Source organism: Solea senegalensis, linkage group LG12 (assembly GCF_019176455.1).
Source record: "Solea senegalensis isolate Sse05_10M linkage group LG12, IFAPA_SoseM_1, whole genome shotgun sequence".
Taxonomy (NCBI): Eukaryota; Metazoa; Chordata; class Actinopteri; order Pleuronectiformes; family Soleidae; genus Solea; species Solea senegalensis.
The window spans coordinates 6,885,054-6,912,563 of record NC_058032.1 but is presented as its reverse complement, the minus strand read 5'-3'; the positions used below and the strand labels follow the sequence as shown (position 1 = coordinate 6,912,563).

At 40.0% G+C, this 27,510-nt stretch overlaps 2 protein-coding genes across 6 annotated transcripts; both read right to left on the bottom strand.

Moving 5' to 3' along the window:
* Positions 1–1,004: 1,004 nt before the first annotated feature.
* On the bottom strand, positions 1,005–17,744 carry vegfba (vascular endothelial growth factor Ba). Of its 2 annotated transcripts, none has more exons than XM_044040986.1 (8): positions 16,755–17,744; positions 11,558–11,609; positions 11,274–11,470; positions 11,100–11,173; positions 10,943–10,984; positions 7,836–7,919; positions 5,904–6,107; positions 1,005–4,708 (listed from the first exon to the last, which is right to left on the bottom strand). In XM_044040986.1, the coding sequence occupies exons 1-8, from the start codon at positions 16,830–16,832 to the stop codon at positions 4,687–4,689; spliced, it is 753 nt and encodes a 250-aa protein (XP_043896921.1). In that variant the 5' UTR covers positions 16,833–17,744; the 3' UTR covers positions 1,005–4,686. The 2 variants fall into 2 exon arrangements, with proteins under 2 accessions (XP_043896921.1, XP_043896922.1); XM_044040987.1 differs by having other exon boundaries at positions 11,110–11,173.
* A 1,534-nt stretch (positions 17,745–19,278) lies between these two features.
* Positions 19,279–26,326, bottom strand: dnajc4 (DnaJ (Hsp40) homolog, subfamily C, member 4). Of its 4 annotated transcripts, XM_044039494.1 has the most exons (9): positions 26,261–26,326; positions 25,724–25,770; positions 25,354–25,413; positions 24,573–24,705; positions 24,381–24,471; positions 23,664–23,845; positions 22,671–22,838; positions 20,496–20,582; positions 19,279–20,389 (listed from the first exon to the last, which is right to left on the bottom strand). In XM_044039494.1, exons 4-9 carry the CDS (start codon positions 24,662–24,664, stop codon positions 20,293–20,295), a joined length of 717 nt encoding a protein of 238 aa, XP_043895429.1. In that variant the 5' UTR covers positions 24,665–24,705; positions 25,354–25,413; positions 25,724–25,770; positions 26,261–26,326; the 3' UTR covers positions 19,279–20,292. The 4 variants fall into 4 exon arrangements, with proteins under 4 accessions (XP_043895429.1, XP_043895428.1, XP_043895430.1 ...); XM_044039493.1 differs by lacking the exon at positions 25,354–25,413; XM_044039495.1 differs by lacking the exon at positions 25,354–25,413 and having other exon boundaries at positions 24,573–24,694.
* Between the last annotated feature and the right edge of the window lie 1,184 nt (positions 26,327–27,510).

Sequence of the window (27,510 nt, the reverse complement as noted above, 5' to 3'; positions counted from 1 at the left end):
TTATAGATGATATATGGCACATTATTAATGTTTAATGTTCTAAAATCTCTTTACATCCCACTTTATTGTGTTGACGATTACGTGCATTTTTACAATCTCTATCTGTTATAATGGCTGCTTGTTAGCACCATAGTTACCTCTGGACTGGGCTATAATTTTGTGATTCAGTGATTAAACAAGCTATTTTGGCAGCAAAGGTGATGTGACTCATCAGTTTATACGCTGACCCAGTTCCCTGCGTTACAAGTATGATTAAAAAGGTATTGAGGCATGTATTTGCATCTTCTTAATTCCTGTTTTAGTGAGTCGAGGTGAAGCTGTAGTCAGTTCTTGTTATAACCACAGCCAGTCATGCTTGATGTACAGTGTTTTATGTGAGCTGCATTTGATTTAACTGAATTTTACCAAGCAGATATAAAAGCAAGCCTCACTGAGCAGAATGCCCTCTAACTGTAAATCACAGTTTACATTTTATTTTGGTTTATTAAAGTAACACCATGGTGCATGTGGAAGAGAAAACCAAATAAGCAACTACTATTTATACTGCAGTTGATCTTGTTTTGACCTTTTGTGTGAGGTTTGAGACTATTTGTAATGAAAGCGTAGAAGACAGCAATCCATACTGCAATAAACAAAGATGACAATACTAGGCAATAAAAAAATGAAGAAAAATACAGAGCAGCATAAAAGTATTCATGAGTAAATGAGTAATTTTCCACATGCACACAGTGTACGGCTTCACACCTTTGTACTTGACGAGCTTCTGACTCAGCAGAACAGTGTGAGAGGAGGAGAGGTAACAATATTATGTCTAATAACACCACACGTCACTACAGGGTGGCACTGTAATCAAAAATGCCTGTTTGCCTTTCATTATTGTCAAATGAGAGATTAAAACAAAAGCAACACAGGGACGGAGGAGACGGCGCTCAGGTCAAACCAGAGGGATGACAGATGCAGGACGAGAGAGCACAGACAAACAGCCACAGGAAGAAGAGGAGAGGTTTATATGAAAAATAAGACATTTCCTTTAATAACATCTGTAACATCACTGTTGTATCCTGGTATCATTTTCAATATATTTTTTTGACAATGCAATAGACATTTTCATGTGGACATTGAAGTTGATTAAATGGCAATGATACTATTACAACATACAACTGCATTGTATTCTCTACAAAGACATCATAATATAGGGCACAGATGGTGTAGCAGCAAAAAAGAGTGTAATTCACTGCAAAGTATACATCTGAAATTAAGTTACAAATACATTTCTAACATATGCTGTACATCATACACAAGGACGTGGCTGAGTATTAGAGATTATAAAATGTTACATCATTAGTAAGGGGTCTCTAAAGGCTACTAAGACACTGGAGGCGAGAACAGGGCTATCTTTACAGTGCAAACATAGACTGTGCAGATATTAAGCACACGGATACTTGAGACTGACACAGGGTCGGGACACTTGGATAGGATGCTAACATGTCCGAGCTATACGTTTTTAAAAGGGTTGTGATGCAGAATAAATACTTTAAATAAGACAATCTGGTCACAAGGTGTAATAGAGTCTCCAAGGCTCACAAACAGTTACCTAAGCAGGACCACAGCTCTATTTGGTGGAATGTCTTTAACATAATGCGTGTCTTTTAAGAGTGGATCTGTTCATTCCAAGTCCATATGCTCCTTCAGTTCTGCCTTCAAAAGAAGTTTGTTGTTGTTTGGCTAATCTCCAACACAAGCGTAATGTGGACTGAGGTTCACAGTTTCCCAAAGCATTTGCTTGCAATACATTATCATTATTATTATTATCATTCTGATTATTATTAATAAATCAAACTTGGAATATGAGTCACCAGTAACAAATGCATCAGTACAAAAAGTTGTGAGATTTGGGAAAATGCATTGTTAATCCATTGTTTTTCAGAGTTAAATAAAAAAATCAATCATGCCTGTGGGTCGTGTCTTGTGGTATGAGACTATAGGAGTATTCATCTTAATTTTTCTAGGAAATGGATGCAACTACCAGGCTTTGACCAAAGGTAACAACATCTGCTTATCACTTAACTCCCTGATTAATAAGCTATTTATTACTCGCTAAGTCCAAACTGTTATAGGACAATAAACTGTTTTGCAGAGCGTTATGAGTCAGACTGTTTTCTGGCTGCATGGCAGCAGTGACTCATTGGAGTCTTTACTGCAAGCAAATGTGAAGACTCAATATTAATAAGTTTAGGACGCTAATAACTTTATGTATGTTTTGTCTGATTTTCCCAGTTATTGTCAGTCTAATAAAAAGTCAGTCTACTTTCATGGTTACTGTATATAGCATGGCCGCTGTATCAATCTTTTCATTTAACTCTCACCAAAAAACAGGTAAATGTATTTCCCAAAACATGAAAAGGTTATTTTAAAGCCATGGACAGTCGCTACAAAAGCTTTGGAAAACAATCTCCTGTTCCGCGTTATCACACAGTGTCTGGTCTTAACTTTTTTAAGATGCTCTCAGACACTCATCTCCTCCAGGTTCCTTTTTAAACCAGTGATGATCACTACATATAGTTTCTACACTGGAGACTGTGCTTATTGCTAAGTGTAAATAAAAAAACAAACATCATAATCTTAAGAAGAGGTCAGAAATAACACAGAGAAAGTAACAACGATGCTCTAATACTTGGTCATTAATATGTCATGATACAGAGGTAGTGATTGAAGCATTGATTGACGAGTCATAACAAACACTGAACAATGAACTTGAGCATGGACCAAAAAAAACAATCTCATCTCAGTAGAGAGTATAAATACAGAGCTTATCACACAAGCAACTAAAACAAAGTTCTTTTGCTCCGAGGCGAACACAGAAATCATTCACACTGCGGTCTACACTCTATTTCTGGGGGACTATTCTTCAATCAGCAGGACGACAGGGATCCTGGGGGGGAGAATGGATGTGAGTCATGGAGTTTCATAGTTTCTCATGGTGCTCAGACGTGACTGGTAAAATTTAACACAGGCACTGAATGTGTGTCGGAAATGGGTCCACGTCGCTGGCAGCAGAGGTTCAACCTCCAGCTTGTCATACTGACAGTCGTCCTTTCTGAAGCCAGCACAGTTCACATCCAAGCAGCCAAAGCAGCAGTGAGCTATCAGGCAGTTAAAGTGTGAGATTCAGTCAGAATATAAACAAGTTATGTTCCAAATGAATAACACTCTCTCCATCCCAGCCCCGGCGTGTAACAACAACAGCCACGTTTCTCTCTTTCACAGCACCGGGAACCGCTCTCTGCTTGGGTTTCTGAGTGCTGTGGACGACGCTGCATGACTTCAACACACATTATAATGTATATCGTCTCCTTTAAGGCCCGTGTCAGCCGTCTCTGTTTAAATTCAATACATTTGGGTATTGGTTTGGATGCTGAGTGTGTTCATAGCCGACGGCCACCCAGCGTGACTCTTTATGCAGATGGATTAAGGATCCATCTGATTAAGGAAGACACATTCAGCAATATAGAATATCTTTTCAATCAACTTTACAAAATTATAATAAAAATATAAAACACAGGCATATAACACGATGTGAAGAATAAGACAATGGACAAATGTTGCATTAAATTGCAAATCTACATGTCTATAAGCTTATAGCTACCTGCAATCATTTCACATTGTGTATACATGTCTGTGTATATACTATATATATATATGTATACATATATATATATGTATATGTGTGTGCCTGCAATAGCACAGAGTGAATGCGTGTCTGCATTTGCAGTGATGTCTGTGTTCCTCGTATTATAAGTGTGAATGTTTGTGTGTGAAGTGGTGGACAGCCGCCAGGTCCTCATTATTGTCATTCTCCTCACTGCCTAAAAGAGAGGCGAGAGGGAGGCAAAGCGGCTGCTTTCAATCGAGGTGCCGAGGAAAAAAGATGGAGACAAAAGGCCAAAATTAAACAAATGCCAGAAAGCAGCTCAGAGAGCCACTCTTTGAATGAGAAAGAACGGCTGCAGGGATAACCCATCTGGGTCTTTCACAGGGAGACCACACAGATACACTCCATCACTGTGTTCGGCTCAGCTATACGTCCACTGCACACTGGGGAGCCAGTTCATGATCATGTCCTGTGTTCCTCTGGTATGTGTATATGTGTGTGTTCACCAATAGTCTGTTCCCAGTGGTTTTTCAATGTTCTGTTTCCGTGTGAGCAGCAACTCACAGTCGTGCATGGATGCTCATACAAGACCAGTCCACTTCTTCTCTGGTGTTCCTCCTCGTCTCAGGTTCATCCACAGCTCCGAAGCCACAGCCCCCCCCCATGTCTTTCAAAGTCGTAATGTTTCTGCCACTTTATCTTCCACTCATGGAATGAGCTCTGTGACATACATGCACAGATGGACTGATGGTGGCAGCTCCATAGCAGAGAGTGAGCAGGTGACAAGATGTTTGGCTGCACACACACACACAGATCTACAGTGTATAGAGGCTGTAATGCTGCATGTGTTGCTTTACTTGAATGCTGCTACTGCTTTTTGAGTGTACTACTGCTAATAATGTTTTTCCTTCAGCGTGACATACTAGATGTCCAGTGGTCTGTATGCTCCATGGCAGCAGTGATGCTGAGAGTGGACAATGAATCAACAGGGTGAGGTGGAGTAAAGGGGGGTGAAATGAGGGTGGACAGACACATCAAGTCCTCATGGTTTCACACCTGGAAAGATAAACAATAAATGGTTTAAGCCTTAAATCTTTTTGACAGCGGAATAGGAGTCGTGTGTTTTTGTGTGAAGTGCTACGATACAGTGTCAGTGTCACCGCCAACAAGAACCAGTCTAAGACACGGAGAATCTCCCCCAGAGAAAACATGGCTCCCAGTGAGAGCACAGAGACAAAAAATGATTTATCCACTTTACTGGGTGCAGTTCATTGTCTTGCTCAAGGACACTCTGACACTTTATAGCCTCGCAGTGACAGCATGCTCCACCTTGAGTTATGACAACCTCCGGGAAAGCTTTGTCATCATCGCATCAAATGCTCAAGCGTCTGATCAGTAATGTAACAATCTCGAATTACATCTGCCAAGGAGCTTATCCTTTTGGCTGCGATGTTCTTTTTGTCTGTCTGTGAGCAGCATTATTCACAAAAGTAGCTGGGGAAGTGTTTCATGGCCCGAGGAAGAAATTATTCGATTTTTGGTGAAACTTAGTTACCTAAGCAATGCTCTGCACTCTCTAAATGCTTTATGGAGGGAGATATGTTTAAGTTGCATATATAGTACCGCTCAAAAAACTTACTTTTACTGATATAAATTGTGTAATTATTTGACAGCAAAAAATGACACATTATAATAACATCACCCCAGTGAGGGATGGATTCAAAACCACACAGGGAATCAATGACTGTGATGATTAAGTGTTCCATTATTTTATGGAGCAGTTATTAATTTATGGTCTCACACTTGGGGCCTGCGGGCCACATATGCACCCCCCATCAATTTCATGTGGCCTGCCACTACATGAAAGTTCTAATGAGTTATTTCTGTACGACATCATAAATACATATTGTGAACTATTTATCGTTCCATTCAAAATAAAACACTTTTATTTTGAAATTATGTGAACTATCATCATAAATATTATTATTTCAGAGTCTTTCTCAAAAAGTTTTTTTCTCTTGGGCGGCCCCTTACTGACCAAATTAGACCCTCAGTGGCCCCTGGGTCATTCAAGTTGCTCTAATGGAGGACAGATGGGAAGACATTGTGTGTGGAGTGAGAACAATTTTTTTCTGACTGCCAGTGAGTTACAGCAAATGTATAATGTTAAAGTTACACACCAGTATATTCAAAACTAACAAACAACAGCTAAAGGAACAGATGTGTGGATTCATTCCATGTGTGCACTGACCTGCAGCGGTGAGGGTTGAGCCTCCGGCCTTTCTGGCTGCAGCTCTCAGCGCGAATGGTGCAGCGGCACTGACACGACTCTGCGTCCAACGTCCACTTCCTTCCTTTGCACGAGTGATGACAAGGCTTCGGGGATGGAGAAGGAGAGGAAGAAACGGTGGTGGGAGAAGGGCTTGTTGGAGAAAGACTTGGGGGAACATGGGTCCTGGATGGAAGAATTACAATGACATTGATTAACAAGAATCTATAGCTGTGCTTTTATCATACAAGACGGACGTATGGTTCCATCAGTCTTGACTTGACGTCACAGTTTTATTATAGTATATGACATTTACTGTACTTAAGTATCAAAAGTAATTTTCTGATATAAAATGTACTTAAAAGTATTTAAAAAGTGAGGAGTAAGGATTGAGTCATGTTAGCTCAGTGGTAGGATGAGTTCTCTTTCAAATGGAAGGTTGTAGGTTGAATTCCATGTGTCTTTGAGCAAAGACACATGTGAATGGGTGAATGATAAAACTATAGTGTAAAGCAGCTCATCAAGACTAGAAAAGTTCTACATAAATACAGATCATTACCAACTCTCGATTTAAAATGTAGCAGAGTAAAAGTAAAAGTTGCTAGAAATTTAAATAACAAAGTTAAGTACAGATACGTGAACTTTGTACGTAAGTAACAAAGTATTTGTACTTTGTTACATTACAACACTGGGTTCCATATTGGGCTATAAATAAAAGGCCAGCCTGTTTGAATTCAGTGTGGGAGGTGCATTACAAATGTGGGATATTGTTTCCTCAGCTGCTGACAAACTCTCTCTGCTTCCCCTGACCATCTGTACGTTACCATGGATATTGTCACTTTACTGTGACGGCCATAGTCACTCGCCTGTGAAGCCTTCAGCTCCTCTTCCAGACACTCTGTACTTTCTCTTAGTCTGGAGCTGGTTCTGCCTATGTTCTCCGGGAAGGCTGACGACCTTAATGAAGTTAGTTAATGAGGCGGAGAGGGGCCATCTTTGTTCTGATTCTGGTGACCACGCCTGCCACTTGCATGAACAGAGATGTGGCATTTGGGGGCAAATTACACAGCTTTTACCCTTGCCAGAGTCCGAATAAAGCCCGTTCTGAGTGATGGATGGCTACTGAGGGATATCACACCCAAACCCAGCAACCTCTGCCCCTGTGGGGTGGGGCGGGAGGGGGGGACGCAAGTGACTGACAGCAAAGTGGTTGAAAAAAACCACGTTTCAAAAGAGTGCTAACCAGTTTGTCCTGCAATGCCCCATCAAGAAGGGTAGGTTATTATACACAGCCCGTGTTTGTTTGTCAGCAGCTTTATGCAAAGATTATGTAAGTGATTCACAGTGGACGAGATGAAGCGACAGGCCAGTGGCAACAATGACACTGGTTTGGATCTAGTTAAAGGGCCACTTTTGTAAATGTCTGACAGACATCATTTATGGCATTGAAATGTATAAGTGTGTACACTTTGGTGCTGATTATCAAACTACTTCCTGACACACAGACAGATGTAGACACATGTGATTGTTTAGCCTTGATTGATTATGTATTTACTCTGCTTAGAACCATTCTATTTTCTGAAATTTTGTCCTTCAGGGTTAAGACTTGGTTTTAGGATTAAGGTTAGAATTAGGTTCATGTTAGGGTATCTGATGTGTCCTCACTAAGACATAAAAACAAATGTGTGTGTGTGTGTGTGTGTGTGTGTGAGACCTTGACTTGAATGCTGTGGCTGTAAAACAAATTGTCCTTCAGTAATAACGTAGACCAGATAACCTAGTTTTTTTGTTTCTAATCCAAACATTCTCACTGAGGCTGAAAAATACTAACTAACACGAGTCAAAACTCAAGGCCCGTCTTGTTACGGAACAACTCAAACAAAATCAAATGTGTGTGCTGAGAAGTGAACGTACGCAGCACTGGTGGATCCACGTGTCTTCTGTCTGGACTTCCCCCTCTCCTTCTTCTTCTCATTTCTTGTCGGCTTCCAAAGCAACCTGAGAATATTAGACACACACATTGCAACAGGCAGATTATCACATGGTCAGGAGTCATATGGATCAGTTATATATTGTTTGACAGATTATTTTATTCAAAGATTGGATTCTACCTTCACTCATTTATCGCATCTTGACTGCTGTGTTTACATGATGAATTTCATGTCATTTTCCACATTATTTACACATAACACATTATGCAAAACACTGATGCAAAGATTTGACCTCACTCTGCCCCACGGTTTTCGAGTGTTTCCTCATCTTATTTGCTCATTCTTGTTAAAGCTTGTAGGATTAATGATGGAATTGAACTCAGAACATTAAAAGTACAATACAGTACAATGTATTACTGGTGTTTGAGGCTCACACCTCTGTACTTCTACTCCACTACATTTATCTGACGTCTTGAATAAATGTTAAGCACACTGTACAAACATGGTGTACAGTTATACTGTAAATGAATGACTATCAGTGTATGCTATTGTTAGACTCTACATAGCTACGACTGCATTGAAATTGTATATATCTGCTTCATATTTGCAACTCATATATTACTTTATGATCCAATGTGTGACATTTAGGATGTATTTTTATTTGGAAGAAATTAAATATCCTACCCTTAAGTATGTTTGTATAAGTGTGTAATCATTCAAAGCTCAAGTTGGCTTCACTGGACTCCAAATTTGAACTTTATTTATAACTTTATTTATAACTTAAAATTTATTTTATCTGTCTATTTGTATATCATATACCTATTTCCATAGCATTTATTGCTGCCATTTTATATAGTTTGTGTCCATGTTTTTGTATTTTATGTTTTCAGTTGTTAATATGTGCCTTACCACTGAGAGTATACCAACTACATTTCATTGTGGAAGCACAATGACAATAACACTTCCTTATGGCCTTATGTCCTTATGTTTTATGTTCAAGACAGACGGAGGCTGCAGCAACATTGCACGAGTATAGTCAGACGTCTGCCAACAGAAAACTTTCATAAGTGAAGTAAACGGCTCACAAAACAATTTGTTGAGCAGTTTGATGGAATTAAAGCTTCTTGACCACCATGCACAACAAACCAGAGTGCAATTTGAAGCAAAAGCTTATAACACAAACAAAGAAGACTGAGATCCTTTGTGGTATGTGAAGGCAAGCGTAGTTCCCTGATGTTCTCGGGAAAGGAAGTCCCCCTTTGTTACAATCTACTGTCTCAACTTGTCACAAATGATTGTTTGTAACGTGTCTTCTAAAGCTGTACTACTTACTATGACGTGTGCTGCTAACCTCTTGGTCAGTATCAGCCTCGGAAAAGAGATTTCGACGATCTCAATGTTTTTTAAGGTAAAACACAATGTCACAACTTCTTACATTTGTACATTTTGCTGATAATACTTCTCCAGTCCTTCACGAGGTTGATGATCTGGGTCTCATTACTCTTTTCTTTTATACTCCATGACATTGATATGAAACAATGAAGTTTAGAAGGTCAAATCAGTGCACAGCTGTTGGTTCCTGTTCTCCTACTTCTGACAGTGTGAGTTGATTTAATGCTGATGTCGTCAGAGCAAAGTGCATCTGCTGACAGTTGTTGTTATAGGATTTCCAACATCTCTGTCTCACAGTTATCTCATCCCGTTCACTGCAAACTGTCTTATAGCAAATTCTGTTTTTATCAGCTTAGCCTGACATTATTAACAGACTCTGCTGCTGCTGTTGCTGCTTCTGCTGCTGCTGTTGTTGTTACCTTTGCGGGTTTAATTTACTATCATGGATGCATGACTCTGCCCCGTCAGTTTGCGAGAGGGCACATGGAAGCAGAGATAAAATCATCACTATGGTGACAACAGGATGAGGGCCGTCCCAGGGGACGCTGGGAGAGAGTCACACAGATGCTAACTTGCAGAGGGACAAACACACATTTACACATACCACACAAAAAACAAGTATAATTGCACATTTAAACACATTATATTTACATGACACTTACATGGCAAGTGTAATAACAATACACACACATACATAAATTCTGAGAAAAAAGCAAAAACTCTATGCACACATACATTGGAATCCTTTATTTATGTCCATCATCCTAACAGGAAGCAGGGGGGACATAAACATTAAAGATGCAATTATATGATTGTCTGGTTGGACCTGCCAGTACAAGGCACACAAACAAACATCAGGAACCCAGGAGCAGTGGCTGTTTCACAGTGTACAGCTGTCAGTCTCAGCTGACACTCGACAATATGTCTGCCTCCTGGACACAAAGCTTTCTTTTCACTTAACTGCTCAGTGCAACTGCTTGGAATATGTAAATAGCAACAGTAAAAGACTTATCTTGATGAATGATTTTACACAATGGTGAGCCATCTCTTTCTTAATAAAACCTTTGGATGGATTTGCATGTGTCCTCTTCATGTTTAGTGCTCTATCTAACAAAGGCAAGTTGAATTTTTGTTGTAGGGTAATGAGGGGAAAACCACGTCGATGGTAAAATGAAGTCACGGCAACATGAAAAAGCTTATAGTGGTAACCGTCTACACAAGATTTGTACCAGACTTTGCTGCTTCCCGTTTCACACGCAACCCCTCAAACACGCACAAATGGGTTGATTCTTCTATGTTTAACTTTCAGATTCAGTGTGGAAGTCATCTTCAGTCAGTGATGATGTGATATCGCTAGGTTGAAACAAGGATATATTAGAAAATGTTATCCTTTAATGCATGCTGGCACCGACTAACAAACCAACTCGCACTGTCGAGCCACTGACAGTTACATTGGGAAAGCTGTTTATCGCTGAAACGCTAGTTTGAATACCTCCTCCTCATTAGTAGCATCAAGAGTAGAATATTAACAGCATCATTAGGGCAGAGGTTGGACAAAACAAAAGGTTTAATACATTACTTCCTCGACCGTGTGTGATAACATTTTGATTACATCTTCTGAGGACGTAGGTTATAATCATGATTGGAAGACCTCACAAATCCAGAACAAAAATGAAGGGGATAAAGTTAGTGTGTTACCTTGTAGTAGGTTTTGTAGCAGGTTGGAATTGTTCTTTTGATCTGCAAACAGATCAAACAGACGGTGTCAATATAAAGGTAGACTGAGGGGAAAGAACAGCAGTTGCACAATGCATCTTTACCTCTGTGCACAGATATTGAAAGTGTTTTTTGTTACCTGCACTCACACTGGCTGTGCTCGACAAAGGGCAGCTCGATCATCTCATGTTTCATGAAGGAGGTCCTCATCAGCTGCACACAGATCAGAACATCTCACGTCAAAACCACAGACACTCACTTTCACCGGTTCACTTCAAGGAATTCAGTGTGTGCTTCTGCATGCGTGAGATACCTCCATGGTGAGCGTGTGAGTGAGCGAAGGCACACACTCCAGGGCCTCGTCGGCACAGCAGCCACCACAGCGCCTCACGGACACACAGGACGGGATGAAGAGGTTGTGGGTTTCCCCCGGCAACTCCCGCCAAACTTCCACCAAAGTGTCCCGAGGCTCGCACCCACTTCTTGAATAAACCTCCAACCACCGTCGCACTGGCACATGGACACAGACAAATAAAACGTCAACTTTACTCATTCAACTGCACAAAGTACAATTCTGTGTTGGAACAGGGAGCGTACCTTCTCGACCTTCTCTTGATTTGGGGGCATCAGCAGGCCGCCAGTGAGCGAGCTAGAGCAAGAAATATAAATATTGAAATATTAATTTAAACTGAAATGGGAAAGAAAGGTTTTTTAACCTGACTTTTAAATCCAGAATGTCTGTGTGTAAGTATCAGTATATTATATGACCCGGTATTAAGGTTATTAATCTATGTGTTATGACTTTTACTGTGACTGTGCTGTTGCAATCTTGGCCAGCTTCGCTTTATAAAAGAGGTCATGTTGTCAGTCTTCAGTGCACTAGTTCATATGTCCTCTAATAATCCATTTTTTTAGCCAATAAATCTAACTTTTGAACCACCACCTGTAACCTGCAGTTTGACTTTGTTGTACCAGGCCTCTGGCGCAGATAAAGACGGTGTTTCTTGTTAATCAACACCACAATGGATCAAACCTGGCCTCAGAATACGAGGAATTCAGGGTGGTCGGAGACAGGAAGAAAGTGAAAACTATGAACTTTGAAACACAGATACACATCTAAGAGAGAAAGAGTCAGCCTAGAGTACTAAATTGAATGCACCACATGTTAAACGCTATTATAAAATATATGGAACATATTTGAACATGTATGTGGAAATGCTACTGTTTCCAACTGGAATCCATCTTAACTTTTGACTGCAGGACTGTCTATGGGACAGAGCGGTTAGATTTCTGAAACTGTATCTGCTACCTTTGCCCTCGTGTCTACTTGATTCAGTAGCTGTTCAGAGCGAGATAATGAGAGATTCTGCCACTGGATTTCTCATTGAGCTGTCACAGTCAGTGAGCAGCAGAGTGAATTGAGCAGGACCACTTTTATTTCACCTCATGTCACAAGGTGCACTTTACTCCACATCCAGTTATGTTGTAACCACTGGTAGAAAACAGTATTTGTGATTACCCAAGTTGTGGAGTATAATCTTACATTTATTTAGGTGTATTTTTGGTACCTTTATTAGGCATATTTACAGTTAAATATAGTATACCTGAATATACAAATGTGTAGGACCTCTGTATGATCAATCTTGAACTTTAAGGTCACTGAGTTGATTATGCTTCGTACATTTCCTCAGAGCCATTGTCGTGTTGTGTCATAATAAACACCCCAGCAAGAAAAACATGGTGGATACCAGGTGAATGCCGTTCCTTTTTGCATTAAATTGTGTCATTCTCCAAAAAAAGACTTATAGATGGTGTAGTTTGTCTGTCAAGAAGTTGTTGTCTTACAGCTCTGAGTAAGTTTCTGAAAGCATGTAATAATGATTCGTGTAAAATTGTGTGATTTCACAATCCTGCGCTTGTGCAAAGGATAAAATCTCAACCCTGTTTTATTCTCTTTAACACAGACATTGGCGCTATTTGACATGTGTGTGAGGACCAAGGCCACTTGTAAGAGAATGTAGACTTTGTCCAGTGGCCCCCCCTTTGACTGCTCCACCCCCTTACACACACATACAAACATACACACACAAACACAGATTTGACCTGCACTGGTCCTGATGAACTCAGACAATGGGACTGAGGCCATTTTGTGACTGATATGATCAGGATATGAGCTAACCTAAGTGTGTCTTTTCTGTATCAGTCTTTGAGAGGGGCGCGCACACACACACACACACACACACACACACACACTGTTTGTGTATTGCTGTCAGTCTCCTGTCTGACACATCAAACTCTGAACCACACCTAGAACACACTGTACAGAAGAGAGAGTGTGTGTTTGTGTGTGTGTGAAAAAGACCTTGCCCTACAGCTATACACCACGACCCACACTGTCACTAACCCTCATCACGTCAGCAGGGAAGGCAATGAGCATTCAGAGAAGCAGACAGCACGAGACCAGAGAGTGCTGCTGGGTGTGAGACAGCAGCTGCGAGCAGGTGAGGATGCCTTCCCGTGCTCGTCGCCATGTGGCGTGTAGTGTCTAGGATGATGAATCACTAAAACATACAATATACAGCGGCACCAAGTCAGGACTGGATCCCACACTGCCTCAGAGCACTGCATGTTCCTGATACAAGTCTCCAGACATAAATAAAAAACCAGCATGTCTCTCCATGTATGTGTCACTGTGTGTGGCTGTAGAAAACCGAGCCCTTGTCTCGTCGAGGACCAATATTTCTTGTCACAAAACTTAACTATGAATTGGGTATCACTATTACTTCTGACACAAGAAGAAAATCCCAATAATATGGATATTTGTTAATGAGCTGAATGACTTACATTCTTCCCTGCAATTTTTTCTGCACTAATAAAATTAGGGTTCATGTCTAACACATTGATTTACTAATTGTAGTTTTAAAGTAATTCACAGAACAAGAACAGTGAGCTAGTACATCAGCCGAGACAACAAGCAATCTCAAGCGTTATCCCTGAAATTGAAAATGAACATGGTGATCTGGTAATGGATTGAAGGGGAATTGATAAGGTATGTTTTTCTGAATCTACATCAAATAAAAGCTCAATTTCTAGGCAGTTTACATTTTCCATGTCTTGAACCAGATCTCAATCTGTCATTTATTTTCTAACATTTGGAGGCTTCTTAAAATAATTTATTCATCACACTCTACACAGGTCCCTGAGGCAGTTATCTCACTAGACACCGAGAAGGCCTTTGACCGCCATAGAGTGGGAGTATTTATTCACAGTCTTCCAGAAATTTAGCCTTGGCAATTAATTTCGCTCTGGATCAGACTCCTCTATTCATCTCAGCAAGCATGTGTTTGCACCAACTCGCTACGCTCCGCACACTATTTGCAATCAAGAGTCAAGAGGCACACAGCAAGGATGCCCAATGTCACGATTTTACTTTATTAGAAATAGAACCCTTGTCCATTGCACTGAAATATGCAGATGATCTCTTGTTATACTCCTGGCACAATGTGGATCCTTTTTGGAATACAAATTAAACTTTCAAAAGAATGAACTATGCCCAATTAACATTTTGGCTTGTCTGATTCAACAGACTCATAGACCCTTTCGTTCAGCCTGCTCAGGTTTCTTGAGATCAACATAGTTTTGAGTCTCTTCACACAGCCAACTTTGCATCGCTGGTGGAGAATATGAAGAAGTCGTAATTAAACATGAATATTAGGATATTATGAACTTTATATGGGCCAGTAAAGTCCCAAGAGTCAGCAGACTCTCTTCAGCGCCCACAAGAAATAGATGGGTATAAATGTATTTATTACCATTGGGCAACTACCGTGATACTTTATGTAAGTGTTATGGTGTGGCAGATTTCCCACTTTGCACAGAAACAGTCCCCTTCATACCCCAACCTCCCCTGTAAAACTACTTGATCCCAACCAAACTCAGAAGGGGCAATTTCTGTAATTGAAACTAATTAGGAACTATATACAGATTGTACAGGTTGTCCAGACGCAGGTCGATTACATATTTTCTGGAATTCCCAACTTAGAAATATATGGTGGTATGTTTTTGAAACCCTAACTTAAGTCTTGGAGACAAAAGTATAACTTTGGTTGCATCTCCCTCCTGGCAGTCTTTAGAGTGCCAGCCACACATACAGTACTATTGGATATTACTGCCTTCATCACTCTTGTGGCACATCGCAGAATTCTTCTAGGATGGAAATCTCCTATTGTACCCTCTCAGTTTGCCTGGTTAAAAGATGTGTCTTGAAAAATTATGTATGGGATAATTATATTCAGAAATGGCAACCTTAATGCCACCTGGCTGATAAAGATGATAAGCTTTGAACAGATTTAGAAATACACTCAACAAGTAGTTGTAAAAGTGAGTGAAATTGGGAAATGATCATTACTGTGGACACGAAAGTGAACCTCCATTATAATCCCAAACTGAGGACATTGTTGGTAAACAAGATTACACCATGTCAATTGTGTGGAAATGGTGTCAGTGGATGGTGCCAACCAGGACGGGAGACACAGCAAATCCTTTCACCTGGTGCTGCTAACAATAATAACAGAGGGTTACAGAGTGCCACTAACATTATTAGGGTCTGAGCACTCACACAGTGGTGCGAGGACCTATTGGAATTCCTGGCATTTCTGAGGCCCTAAATGTGGGTGAAAACGGGCAAAAACTGCCACTGGCATCAGAACTGGTGAAAGGTTTATAAAATAAGGGTAATACGTAAAAATAGTGCAAAATGGCGCCCCCAAAGGTGAAACCCGGTAGGACAAAGTCAAAATTAAGTTGCACCAAATTTCACGAAAGTTGGTGGGAACAATGTTACAGCCCAAGATGAACAAACATATCTATTGAGACAATGGCCTCAACTCAACAGGGAGTCGACCACTTTGAATCGTAAATGAACAAACTCCTCTAGGCACATCAAAGATGAAATGCTAGCAAAAGGTCTCACAGATTCAAAAGGGTGTGGCCATGGCAATCATCAGACTTTTGGCAAATTTGAAAAACAGGAAGTGTTCTATAACTTTGCCAAAAAGTAAAATAAATAAATATATCTTAAAGTTTACGGTAGAGTTTAATGGTGGGATTGGAGACTGCAATAAGGGAACTGTGGTGGCTTTAGCTGCTGTAGAAACATGCCTGCACAAGATGGTGGCCTGCTACAGTAAGGCCCTTACCTTAAGTCCAATTTAAAGGCTTATTCTAAGGCTTTTAAGGTGAAAAACAGGGAGAAGTTTTATTTTAAAGTGATTCTACACTTAAACAAACAGACTTTTGGGTAGTACATTCAGTTTCTGCCAGTACACCCACCCTAAATGTTACACACTGGACCTTTAACTTCTTCTGACTTCAGTCAGGAATCTCTTCAGAAAAATAACAACCTGGCAACCCAAAAAGTTATCAATGGCCTCAAAATGATGGTTTAGTAACTTCTATATCACAGTGTGCAAACTCTGGTTGTCCATAATGGTGCCTCACTAATAAATAACCCTGGATTAGAATATGATAGAGAGCAAACACAAGCAAAGCAACACACAGTAGCAGTGTTGTGGTGAATTCCAGGGCCTGAAGTGACAGGTGTCATTGACCTAGGGGATGCCTTCCACAAAGCCCCACATGATCTGGACCAGGCCAGTCTAATAAAGAGATTATCTTAATGAATGCCAATCAAGTGAATATCAACACACAACATGCAACATTTAAGCTCATGCCTGCCTTGGTGGCAGCCTGACACCTCAGCCATGCAGTCTTTTGAGGTCAAATGCGATCATACCTTGGCATGAGACGTGGGTATTCTGGTGAGCAGCAGGAACTGAAACATTCCTAGAATAACTTGAAGCATAATCCCCATTGTGCAGGAGTCCAAGGGGCAAGCAAAAATGTTTTTGGACTAATCCAAAAAAAAAAAAGAAGAAGAAGAGGAGGAAGAGAAAATCAAGATCCGTTCGTCTCCAAATGGGCTCAGTGTCCAGTTAAAGACGCACAAATGCCGCTTTCATTCTCCAGGCTCCCTCGTTGGAAAACTTCCCACGGTGGCGGACATATTCAATTCTGAAATATCAACTTTATTAAAAAGCACCAGGAGACAGTTCACAAGCTGAACTCTTAATTATAATTTCTTATAATCTTCAAAGGCATAAAGGCCCATCCATCCATCCATCCAGGAGTTTATACGAAGACAGACAAGGTCTAACCGTGGCACTGTGACCCGAAATCCCTGGTGACAGTTGTATAAACTTTGAGTGATGCTTCTCTTTCTTTCTTCTATTTAGGACACAGTCGGTGTTACTGGTCCTGATCCCGTCAAAGTGGTCTGAGGTTCCGTGGTAGCGTGACTCATCCAGGTTCTCCCGCGGAAACGTGGCGTGACCATAAATGTTTTTTTTTATATTCCTGCATAAAAAGAAAATCACATCATCCAACTATAGGACGTTTCTCCGGTTGTGATCCGAAGCTTGCGGACGTGCGTAGTCACAGTGCAGCATATCCCTCTCCCCGGCTCGGTCACAGGCTCTCCACGCTGTCGCTCCCACTGAAAATGTGACGTTTCCCCTGCGGGCGCATCTTCGCGTTTTTTATCCTCTTATAAATAAACCGAGAATAACATCCTGCACTGACATGGCAGCAGAGCACACTCACGCTTTCACACACACAGGAGAGGAGCGGTAGCACGATTCATTTGTTGTTGTCAACGCTTTCCTCATTTCCTTTGCCCTTGAGAGAGAGACGCACGCAGCGTAACCATTGCGCCAACAACTTTTTCCAACCGGCGCACTGGATACAGGTGCAGCGTCTCTACTGGTCCCAGTGAGAAGGGGGGCGGGGGCCCTTCAGGGGCCCCTCACATGAGGGGGGACTCGTGTGTTTTAATGAATGATAATCTGTAGAATAATTAATCTGTGCTCACGCTGAAAAAAGTCTTCCACTCTAAAACGTGATGGTTAGCACTTTTTGTGTATTTATTTATATATACATAACTACAAGCTAAACTACATTACACACAATAACTATTATGAAATGATAAATTTAAAACATAATCACTACAATAAAACATGATAAAACTAGCTAAAACTAAACTAAAGCACCATTATTTTCATGAACCAGCCTGGGACCCTGACACTTGAGCAGGGACAGAAAGAAAAACAAATTTTAGCCACTCAACCAAATGAAACATACACCTACTTACAACTTTAGTGCAGTATTCAGCAATTGGTGGCCCGTGGGCCAAAACTGGCCCGCCACTATCAGCATCTGGCCCGGCAGATGGTTTAACATGCCACGCAGGTGGCATTTGCAGTAGGACCTAAGTATGCGGCCTTTCTGCATGGAGTTTGCATGTTCCTCTCTTGTGTGTGGGTTATCCAGTTTCCTCCCACAGTCCAAAAACATGCAATATGGGAATTAGGTCAAATCGGACACTCTAAATTGACCGTGAGAGTTGACAGTTGTCTCTATGTGTCCATGGGATGGACTGGCGATCTGTCCAGGATGTACCACACCTCTCGCCCTATGTCACCCGAGATCGGCACAGCAACACCGCTCATGTGGAGGATAAAGTGGTAGAAAATGGATGGATTTATCATCACAACAAAATTAAAATTTCATGTCAAGCTCAGAGATTTCATTCTAAAAAAAAAAGCCAGGTTTGGGGAGTAAATGTGTTTGTCTTCTTAACAAGCTGCTGATTAAATACCACGTCCACATTATTGTCAGTTTAAGGCAGCAAACGTGGGCTTATGTTTGTGACTGAAGACGTTGGTCTGTCTGATGAAGATACCATGTTTTGGTCCAATATTCAATTGCTTATAAAATAAATAGCTAATTCCTGCCAGCGACATTCCTACACTTTGATTCTGCAGCTCATTTACAGTAAAGATAAACATCAAATAAAATAGTCTTTAAGCCGGTTAGCGGCTCCCCCTTCCCATGAGCTTCGTCTTCTGCCTGTGTGTGTGTGTATACTAGGAATGCTGTCACCATCAAGTCATTATGGCGTGTTTGGGTTATGACAGGCCACTCACACGCCACATGAGGGTGAGGGTGTCTGTAGGCTATATGCGGGGGGGGATAAGTTATCTCCTGCTGACGTCTCAGGACGGGGGGCGCTGGTGACAAGAAGACAAGACTCACGGCGAGAAGGGGAAGAAAAAAAAAAGCCTATAGTTTTTCCTGAAAAACAATTCATACACATTTCTAAGATTCCATAAGTTCAGTCCATACATGTGCAAGTATTCCTGAAGAGAAAACACTTGACAGCTTGACATTGAAGTCACATCTTTCGCTGAAGAAAGTGTAAATATTTGTACAACACTGTCTTTAATACTTGGAGGGAAATGAGAATTATGCAAGCAAGGTTGAAATTATGCAGTATCTCCAGACAAGTGGGAATGGGGACAAACAAGAAGTTAAGGTTGAGGAGAAAAAAGTTGATGTTTTAATATTATATTTAATATAATATTTATCCCTGACACGCCTCAAGACTAGAAGACAGGTGAGGTAGCCAAGAAAAAAAAAACAACCTTAAAACAAAAAAGGCAAAATGGTTAATATTGTTATGGTGGAAATAACGGTCTCACGTCTCTATATCACTTAAAATGACTACATATATAAATAAATGCCGCAGTGTCATGAATTGAGTTATGATATCATTGTTTATAGTTTATGTCTTAAACAAATGTTTAACATTCGAATGGCTTGTCATAGAAAAAAAGAACAGCAGCCTGACAATGATGTGTAAATCTAAAAAATAATCAAAAACTGACCCTGACTGATCATTTGACCACAGAAACTGAAAAAAAGCCAAAAACCTGATTCTGCAACCGTCTCCTTTGGTCAGAATGAGGCATTTAAGGACCAAAGCGGAATCTTCGGCTGTGTCCCTCTCTGTGTGCCAACTAAGACATTTTACCAAGACAGTAGCAGGCACCATGAATCCTGTGTTATCTGTGAGTTCTACAACTCATGTAGCACTTACCCCACAAACCATGCTGATGACCAGCATGTGTGAGTTCATTAGAGGCAGTTTGACAGTGTTCATTATGGCTCATTTGTACAAACAGTGGAAAAAAGCCTTTGAGAACTTTCATCTGAGTCCAACTCATGCAAAGATGCTGCCAAGTAAAAATGGTTCTTTCCAATTTTCAAACCCGCTGCAACTTTCCTGCATCACAACCTGGTTCTTGTGTCTCTTCAGATCAGTGGTTGGATTGATGTAAAACACAGGTAATTAAAAATATTTAAAATTCTAAAACTAGAAGCACATCCATTCTGTCACTTCAAACTCTTCACAGAGCGCACAGCGGCAGACTCTCCTACTTGGCCACTCCACTGTTAGGGTTTTTGTATTTCTCAAGGAACTCTGCCTGTTTCTGCCGGAGGATTTCAGTTTGTTTCTTAAAACCGTTGACCCTGAGGAAAAGCACAGAACACACTCTGTGTCAGAATCAAGCGTTGCAAAACTGAAATCGCAGGCACGATCACGAGACAAACGTGGGATCAAAGAAAAGAAGCTCACTTGGCCTTCTCTTTGGAGTCGTTGTAAATTTGAGTGATGACTCGGTCTTTCTCGTCCATGTAGTTGGTGTGAATGTCGTCCAGTTTCCTGACAGAGGCGGAGAAACGTTTGAGTTACAACAGAATAACTTTGCTTGACCTCAGCATTTAGAGCTAGACAGGCGCTCCGTTTGCTTAGTTGCATTTATGAGTTTGTATAGCTGTTAAAACAGCTCTTCACACCACAAAGAAGAGTCAGTGTGTCTAAATAAATACAGAGACACAAGCAGACCCCAAGGTTGTGTCAAGACACATGGCAGAGACTTGTGTCCACAAACAATCCCATTCAACTGGGTGCGAGTTTGTGGCCATAAAAAAATAAAACACCAGTAAAGGGCTGCAGTGTATCTGTATCTGTTCTCAACGCCACAGCTGAGACTTCACAGGGAAGAAATGTAACACCGCATCTCACGCTTTCTTCACAGTGTGCTGTTGACTGGGGCAGAGAGGAAAGTGATGGGGACTCATCCACAAACAAATACACACACTCAAACAAACACCGGCACACACAGGAATGTCCCTGTTGAACAGTGTGACACACTGTGTACACGGCAACAAGAAAACTAACATCCTGATGGTCAAAAAAAGTCAATGTTCCCACATTCCAGCTAAGTGATTGCTGGAAGTCAAACCAAACAGTTACTAGTTCATACTGCGGGACACCTTTAACGCATCTGATGATATAACACCTGCACAAGTCACGTTAATTACCCTGAGTAATTGTCTAATTTAACACTTTTCATGACATGTTTTAACAGGAACAGCACAGGTGTTACTGATAACCCCAACAATGACTCTGTTCACTTCATGTAAGCCAGGACGGTGAACCAGCACAAACCCTCACACTGGACCTTATAAGGAAGCGAAATGGAACTCAGCCGTCATTGATTAGATTATTTCCACCTGTGAATTTTTCCCAACTGGCTGGTGTGCAAAGGAAGGGCCCATTATTGACGTTTGTAGGGAATACTGTCAAATCTTATATTGACACTGGACATCAATGACATTAGCACAGAATATGAGGCTGTTTTTGTGCCATTTGTGAACAATTGAAGGATAACAGCATTGGGGTTTTTATTTCTGCACTGTATTGACTTTAATGTTCCATACCAGACAGGTTACTGGTTTTGAAACAGGGGAAGCTCATTTCAGTCCCAGTTATTTATGCATAAATTCTACATCATTTCTGCAAACAAACAACGAGGACAAGGAGACGCGATAATTATGTAAAACTGAAATGCTATAATAGTGTTTTTATTGACAATTAATGTGTACAACATGTGCAAATAACACACAATGCTATTTGTAACACTTTCAATAAAAAACTGGTTCCGCCTCTCAGACAGTTCCTCCAATCATCATGCAGAAGCCCAGCGTCTGCGCCCGTCAAAATGGAGCTCTTTACTCTCAGCAACAACAGCCAAATCATTTGAAACAGCTTTAAATTCATCTTATGAACTCTTGATATATAGTGATCTAACTGACATGACCGAAATAAAAATATAAATAAATAAATATACATGTTTGCAAAGGTAGAATTACGAGCTTCGATCATTTTTCACTTACATTTAGATTTTTATGACATATTATATTGTTGAATTCATACTTCAGTCTTCATGAGTCAGCGATTGCATTTTCTTTCGACTTTGTGTTTTCTGTTCTGAATAATACATTCAGTTATTTCTCTTTGTCTTACAGTTATTTTGTTGTATGGTATTGGGAATTTATTGTGTAGTTTCTGTTCAATATTCAAGTAGCTGTTGCCTAATCTAAGGGCTAATGGGGATCCTAATAACTCACTTATACCCTCATAAACTATCATCAAAATGTAATTGTCTGATGCGTACGCATCATAAGATGAAAATCAGTGAAGCAACAATGTTATGTTAATATTGAGGAGACTGAATGATGAAACTAGCCAATGAAATATACAGTGTGTTATCTCTTTCCATTTATGTTCATTCAAATTACTGACCGTAATAATCTAATGTAATAGCTGTTATGCTATGAAAATGACAGTTATGACTATGCTTTACTGTTGAATTGTTTCTTACTTAGTCTTTTTAATTCTACCACTTTCTAACATTCACATTCAGAGATGACATAAGGCAGCTAGCTCACTGTGTGCAGTATTTACCTGAAGAAGACCATGTGGGCTCCTAAGCTGAGGACCATAGTTAGGACACAGTAGCCCACGAGGAGGTAGTTCATATTCCTCCTCTTCTGCTTCTCCTGCGCCGTCATCGTAGCACGAGGAGACTGATGAAACTGCTCCCAGTAATTATTGTGTTCCTTGGTGTCTGCACTGAAGGTGAATCAGTTACATGAGAACATGATTTGTCACATTAAACAGATTAGTTTAAAACAGATTTAAAATAATAATAATAATAATGACAATAATCTGCAGCAAACCCAAAAGACTCAATGTGTCATCAATAAATCAGTTTCTGTATCAAGTGTCTACAGCTTGGTTTTCATTAAAATGCATTGAGAATGCAAGAATATTTACGTGTGTTTCCATCTACTGATGTTAAACAAATATAGGGAGTTAGCTCACCAAGATAAGAAGCAGGTGGCGCAACATAGAAACTACTCCATACATGTGCTTGAAAGACTGTGACAAGAAAGACTAACTGTGTTAAAAGCCATCCAAAATAATAACACATTCAGTTTTCACCATTTTTCCAGTGCAGTGACAAGCAGAAGCTGGACTGATGATTTTAACACATGAATTCTAATCATCATTGTTTCATTTGCAGAATCAGTTTCCTTTGCACTTCACTGCATTTAACTTTTACTGATTTGTAAGTGATATTCCGAGGTTTTTTTCTTTTCTGTCCAAATCAAAAATGCAAATAAACACAGGCTGATGGAAACCCAATTTGTGTCTAAATATCACAGTATGCCATTCACATTTCAACTGATTGATCCGGATCTATAATATAAAAGAAGCAATCTGCTACTGAATTATGCAGTTTTTAGACAAGGTTGAACAAAGTGATGGTCGTACTGCTGAACTTAACTACAGGTTTTCTGCTTTTATTACTGCAAAAATAACAAGAACAATCAGTTCATCAATCTATCACCGTTTATCATCAAGCACAAACTGACAGACTGTGTGTATCGTCACCTGGTTTTGTAGATGTTGTGACTGTCAGTAGATGTCGAGGCCTGGCCCCCAGTGTATCTGTGTCTGATTTTGAAGTCATACTCCTTCCTGCTCGGCTCTTTGCTCAGCACTCGATACGCCTCATTCAGCTCCACAAATTGGCTGTGCAGCGCTGGGTTTGATGGGTCGCTGTCTGGGTGCAGCTACAGTCACATGGGAGCAGTGGACCAGTGATGAGCGGGCATACGGTGGTAGGGTTTTATAATTGTACAAACATTCTTATAGAACTGTGCAAACTCCAGCTTCCACTCCAGATTTTAGAAAGCAAGTGTAAGGCTCGGTTACAAACAATACTTATACCTGTAGAAGCTGTGTTTCCTGTATTTTCTGGATGTGTTCCAATAAATAATTGAGAAATTATTATACCGAATAGTCATTGTGGCATTGCTATTACATCAAATCTCATGGTGGTCAAAGACTTCAGCCCAGTATTGTATGATTACCAAGCATTATACTCTAGTGGGAGAGTGACTTCACATCTATTATGCCACAATGACAAAGTAAATACACATGTCCATCATTATTTACACTGGAACCAGCAACAGGAAAACAAACAGTGAGAAACCCCAATATGGGGTTAGTGAGGAGAGACCAGGATGTGAAAGACTGCCCTCAAGTGGCCACATATTTTTTCTTTTTTTAATGAACGCACAGTTTGTTGATGAGCAAAGACTTTACCTTCTTAGATTTGTCAAAAAAAGCTTTTTTGATTTCCTCAACGGTGGCATCAGATTTCACTCCCAGGAGATTGTAGTAGTTCACAGGTTTTCTGGGAGAATGCAAATAAATCAAAGTTCAAACCAAAGCAGGATACATATGGTCACTCTGATTAAATCCAAAACCCCACTCATACACACACTCATGGTCTACCTGTGTGCGGAGACGTAAGACAGCAGACGCAGTCTACTCCTGCAGCACCAAAGACAACTCTGACAGAGTTGCAGCTTAGCCTTGAGCATCATGGAAGAATTCTGGGGATCCACGCAGACGACCTGGGCAGAGACTTTAACATCAACCACAGATGAAGCAGAAAGACAATTGAATGGAAAGAATATTAAACACTTTTATGATATGGTAATGCTACATTTTGAGTATATCTATTGTTAAAAAACATCTTCAACTAAAAGTACATAGTCTGATGGTTTATGAGAAAGTTTTTAAAACATGAGAGCAACATAGTGGATTATGGCCTAGTGTCCGTGTGAATTTCTCCTTATAATGATTTCCCAACCATGCACATCTGATATTAAACTGCTGAGGAAATGAAACTGCATGGACTGTCTACTTCACTTTAAATACATTTGAATGTCTACAATGTGAAAAATGGTCAAAAGATTCAAATTTAGTGCTGTAATTGCTGCTTTCATGACTGATTTATCTGCCAGTTATTTTTGAAAATGCCAAAAAATTACACTAACATGAAGGTGACATAACATCTTTGTTTACAAACACGTCTCTTTTCAGAAGCTGAAATCTAAAAATACATGTTTGCCACTATTTTTCCTTGGAAAATTAGTAAAATTATGGATCACCTATCAAATGACTTGATACATATTTTTCTGTTGATTGACAGGATTAACAGCTTACTTCCAAATGTAGTTTAATCAGTAGCAGCTGGAATTTATAAAACATTCTTTTAAAGATGTTTCACCTCTGATCCAAGAGGCTCCTCTGATCTGGAAGTTGGTGGTGAAACCCACAGATTTATCCTCTGTGAAAATGTAGACAGTGTGATTACAGCCGTTGGGCTGCTCCAACTACAGATATTAAGAGAGATATTAAGTCCAGGTTGAACGTGAGGTGAAACTTCTTCAAGAAATCTACAGTCCAGATGCTACTGATTGAATTACCATTGGAGAATTAGATGACAAAATCACTGGCTGAGAAAGGTGTGACTATAGGACTGCATTGTACTGAAACAGAGGAGATGGTTTAGTTATCTAATGTAATTATTCGTTCTGAAGCTAATCCATGATTAAATTAATTAATTTTAATGTAAGTAGTTGTGTTTTTGTATTCACCTTTTACTGCGAGTCAGCAGCCGCTCATCTGGTGACAAGTGACCTGTCTGGAGAATGGAAAACACGTGAAGGACTTTTAATACACTCAATTAAACCATGAACAACCATTGAATATAAACACAATGAATACCAAAATAATAGTTGCCATTCATTGACAACAATGCACTGTGTAGTTTTGTTGTGGGGGCGTGTTACACCGTGATAAAGCTATGTTAGTTTACTACTATCTGAGTTAAACACCTCTTTAAATAAGTTACGTCACCAGGTACATAGCGACTTTGTCCTTTTGTGTGTGTGAATGTCAACAAGCAACCTGTCGAATTAAAGGCAAAGTCATGAGTTTCAAACGGGAATAATGGAGTCAGAGCGGCGGCTAGCCACAGTTAGCTTCAAGGCTTTGAGTCAAGTGTGTGTACTAATAACATTAGCATGCTAACGATGATTTCATGACGCTGTGGTCTGATCAACACTGACAAACAAATGTTTACACATGGAGCAAATATTAAACCAATATTCAATGAAAGAAAAGTGACAAACCAGCAGGACTTTGTTTCATAACATAACAGTGACGCTGTGCAGAGAGAGGCCGATGCCAAATTTAGCTATTGGTCTACCGGAAAACGACAGACCAACTTTCAAAATAAGGACACAAGTGTTTTAAATAAGTACATAATGTTCAGTAACACCACATTTGTTTTAAATATACAGTACTTTATTTCTGTCTTTACCAAAGGGTACAGTTGTAATCTTGATTTCGGGTTCACCTCTGTTGGCGATTTTCAAAAAGAGAATATAAAACAACCCTTTTCCTTAAAAACACAGTTTCTTCATGGTTTTTCTGAACTACTGCGTAGCTGGATTCTACTGTACACAGCAATCATGTGTTAATTTTAAAAGTCATGACTCACAATCTGGTTGAAGTTGAATGTCACTCCACTGCTGTTACAAACATGTTACATAAGTGATTGCAAAATGTAAAAAATCTGCCTAAAATGTACTTAATTTAATCAAAAGAGTTGATCGAAATGGCCAAAACATCCAATATGTCTCAAAATGACTTGACTCCAATAACATGTGTTGCTTTTTCCTGTTAAAATACCTAAAACACTTTATTTTCTATTTAATTCACAACATCGCCATTTCCCCTTATTCTGTAAAATACTTGAAATGATCATTTTTACTTGCCATAAATAACACATGTTAATTGATCTGCGAGTGTAAAGAGCAAAGTATAGCTTAACTTGAGTAGTGAAACATTTCCTCAGTGTTGTCTCAAATGTTCTGGCTCGTTCTTTTGGAGCTTTATTTTTTGTCCAGACCGGAAATTTACCTTGATTTACAGGTAGCTTGACAAATTATTAAAACACGCCCCTAATCGATTGATGCAGGATTTTAACTCTGTAGTTGCCATACTGTCCATCACGTGTGAAAAGTAACTAGCACCGCGAGCGGTTCTGAACGGGTTCGAGCTCGAAGTGCCCACGCCACCACGCGCGCCTCGAGCTCGTCTCATGTGTCTTGAATGTTTCCACTGATTTTGATACAACGATCCCTGTCAAAGTTATTCCCGTAAAGAAACGGTGTAAAAATAAATATGTTTATATTGTAAACTATTTATTGTTCCATATCATAATAAACACTTTTGTTTTGACATTATGTGAGATTTTACATCATCCGTCTATTTGTTGATTCCACAACTGTATAATTTAATAATAATAAAAAGAGTATCTGGAGGATTAATATGTTTTTCCACTAGAGGGCAGACGAGGTCAACTCATGCCTGAGTG

Coding starts and splice junctions, on each gene's coding strand:
- vegfba (XM_044040986.1), bottom strand. CDS start 16,832: ATGGGGATTATGCTTCAAGTTATTCTAGGAATGTTTCAGTTCCTGCTG. Junction 11,610..16,754: donor TACCCACGTCTCATGCCAAG/GTATGATCGCAT, acceptor TTCTTGCTCTAG/CTCGCTCACTGGCGGCCTGC. Junction 7,920..10,942: donor GCTACAAAACCTACTACAAG/GTAACACACTAA, acceptor TAATATTCTCAG/GTTGCTTTGGAAGCCGACAA.
- dnajc4 (XM_044039492.1), bottom strand. Junction 23,846..24,380: donor TTTTTGACAAATCTAAGAAG/GTAAAGTCTTTG, acceptor ATGTGACTGTAG/CTGCACCCAGACAGCGACCC. Junction 20,390..20,495: donor GACTCCAAAGAGAAGGCCAA/GTGAGCTTCTTT, acceptor GCTTTTCCTCAG/GGTCAACGGTTTTAAGAAAC.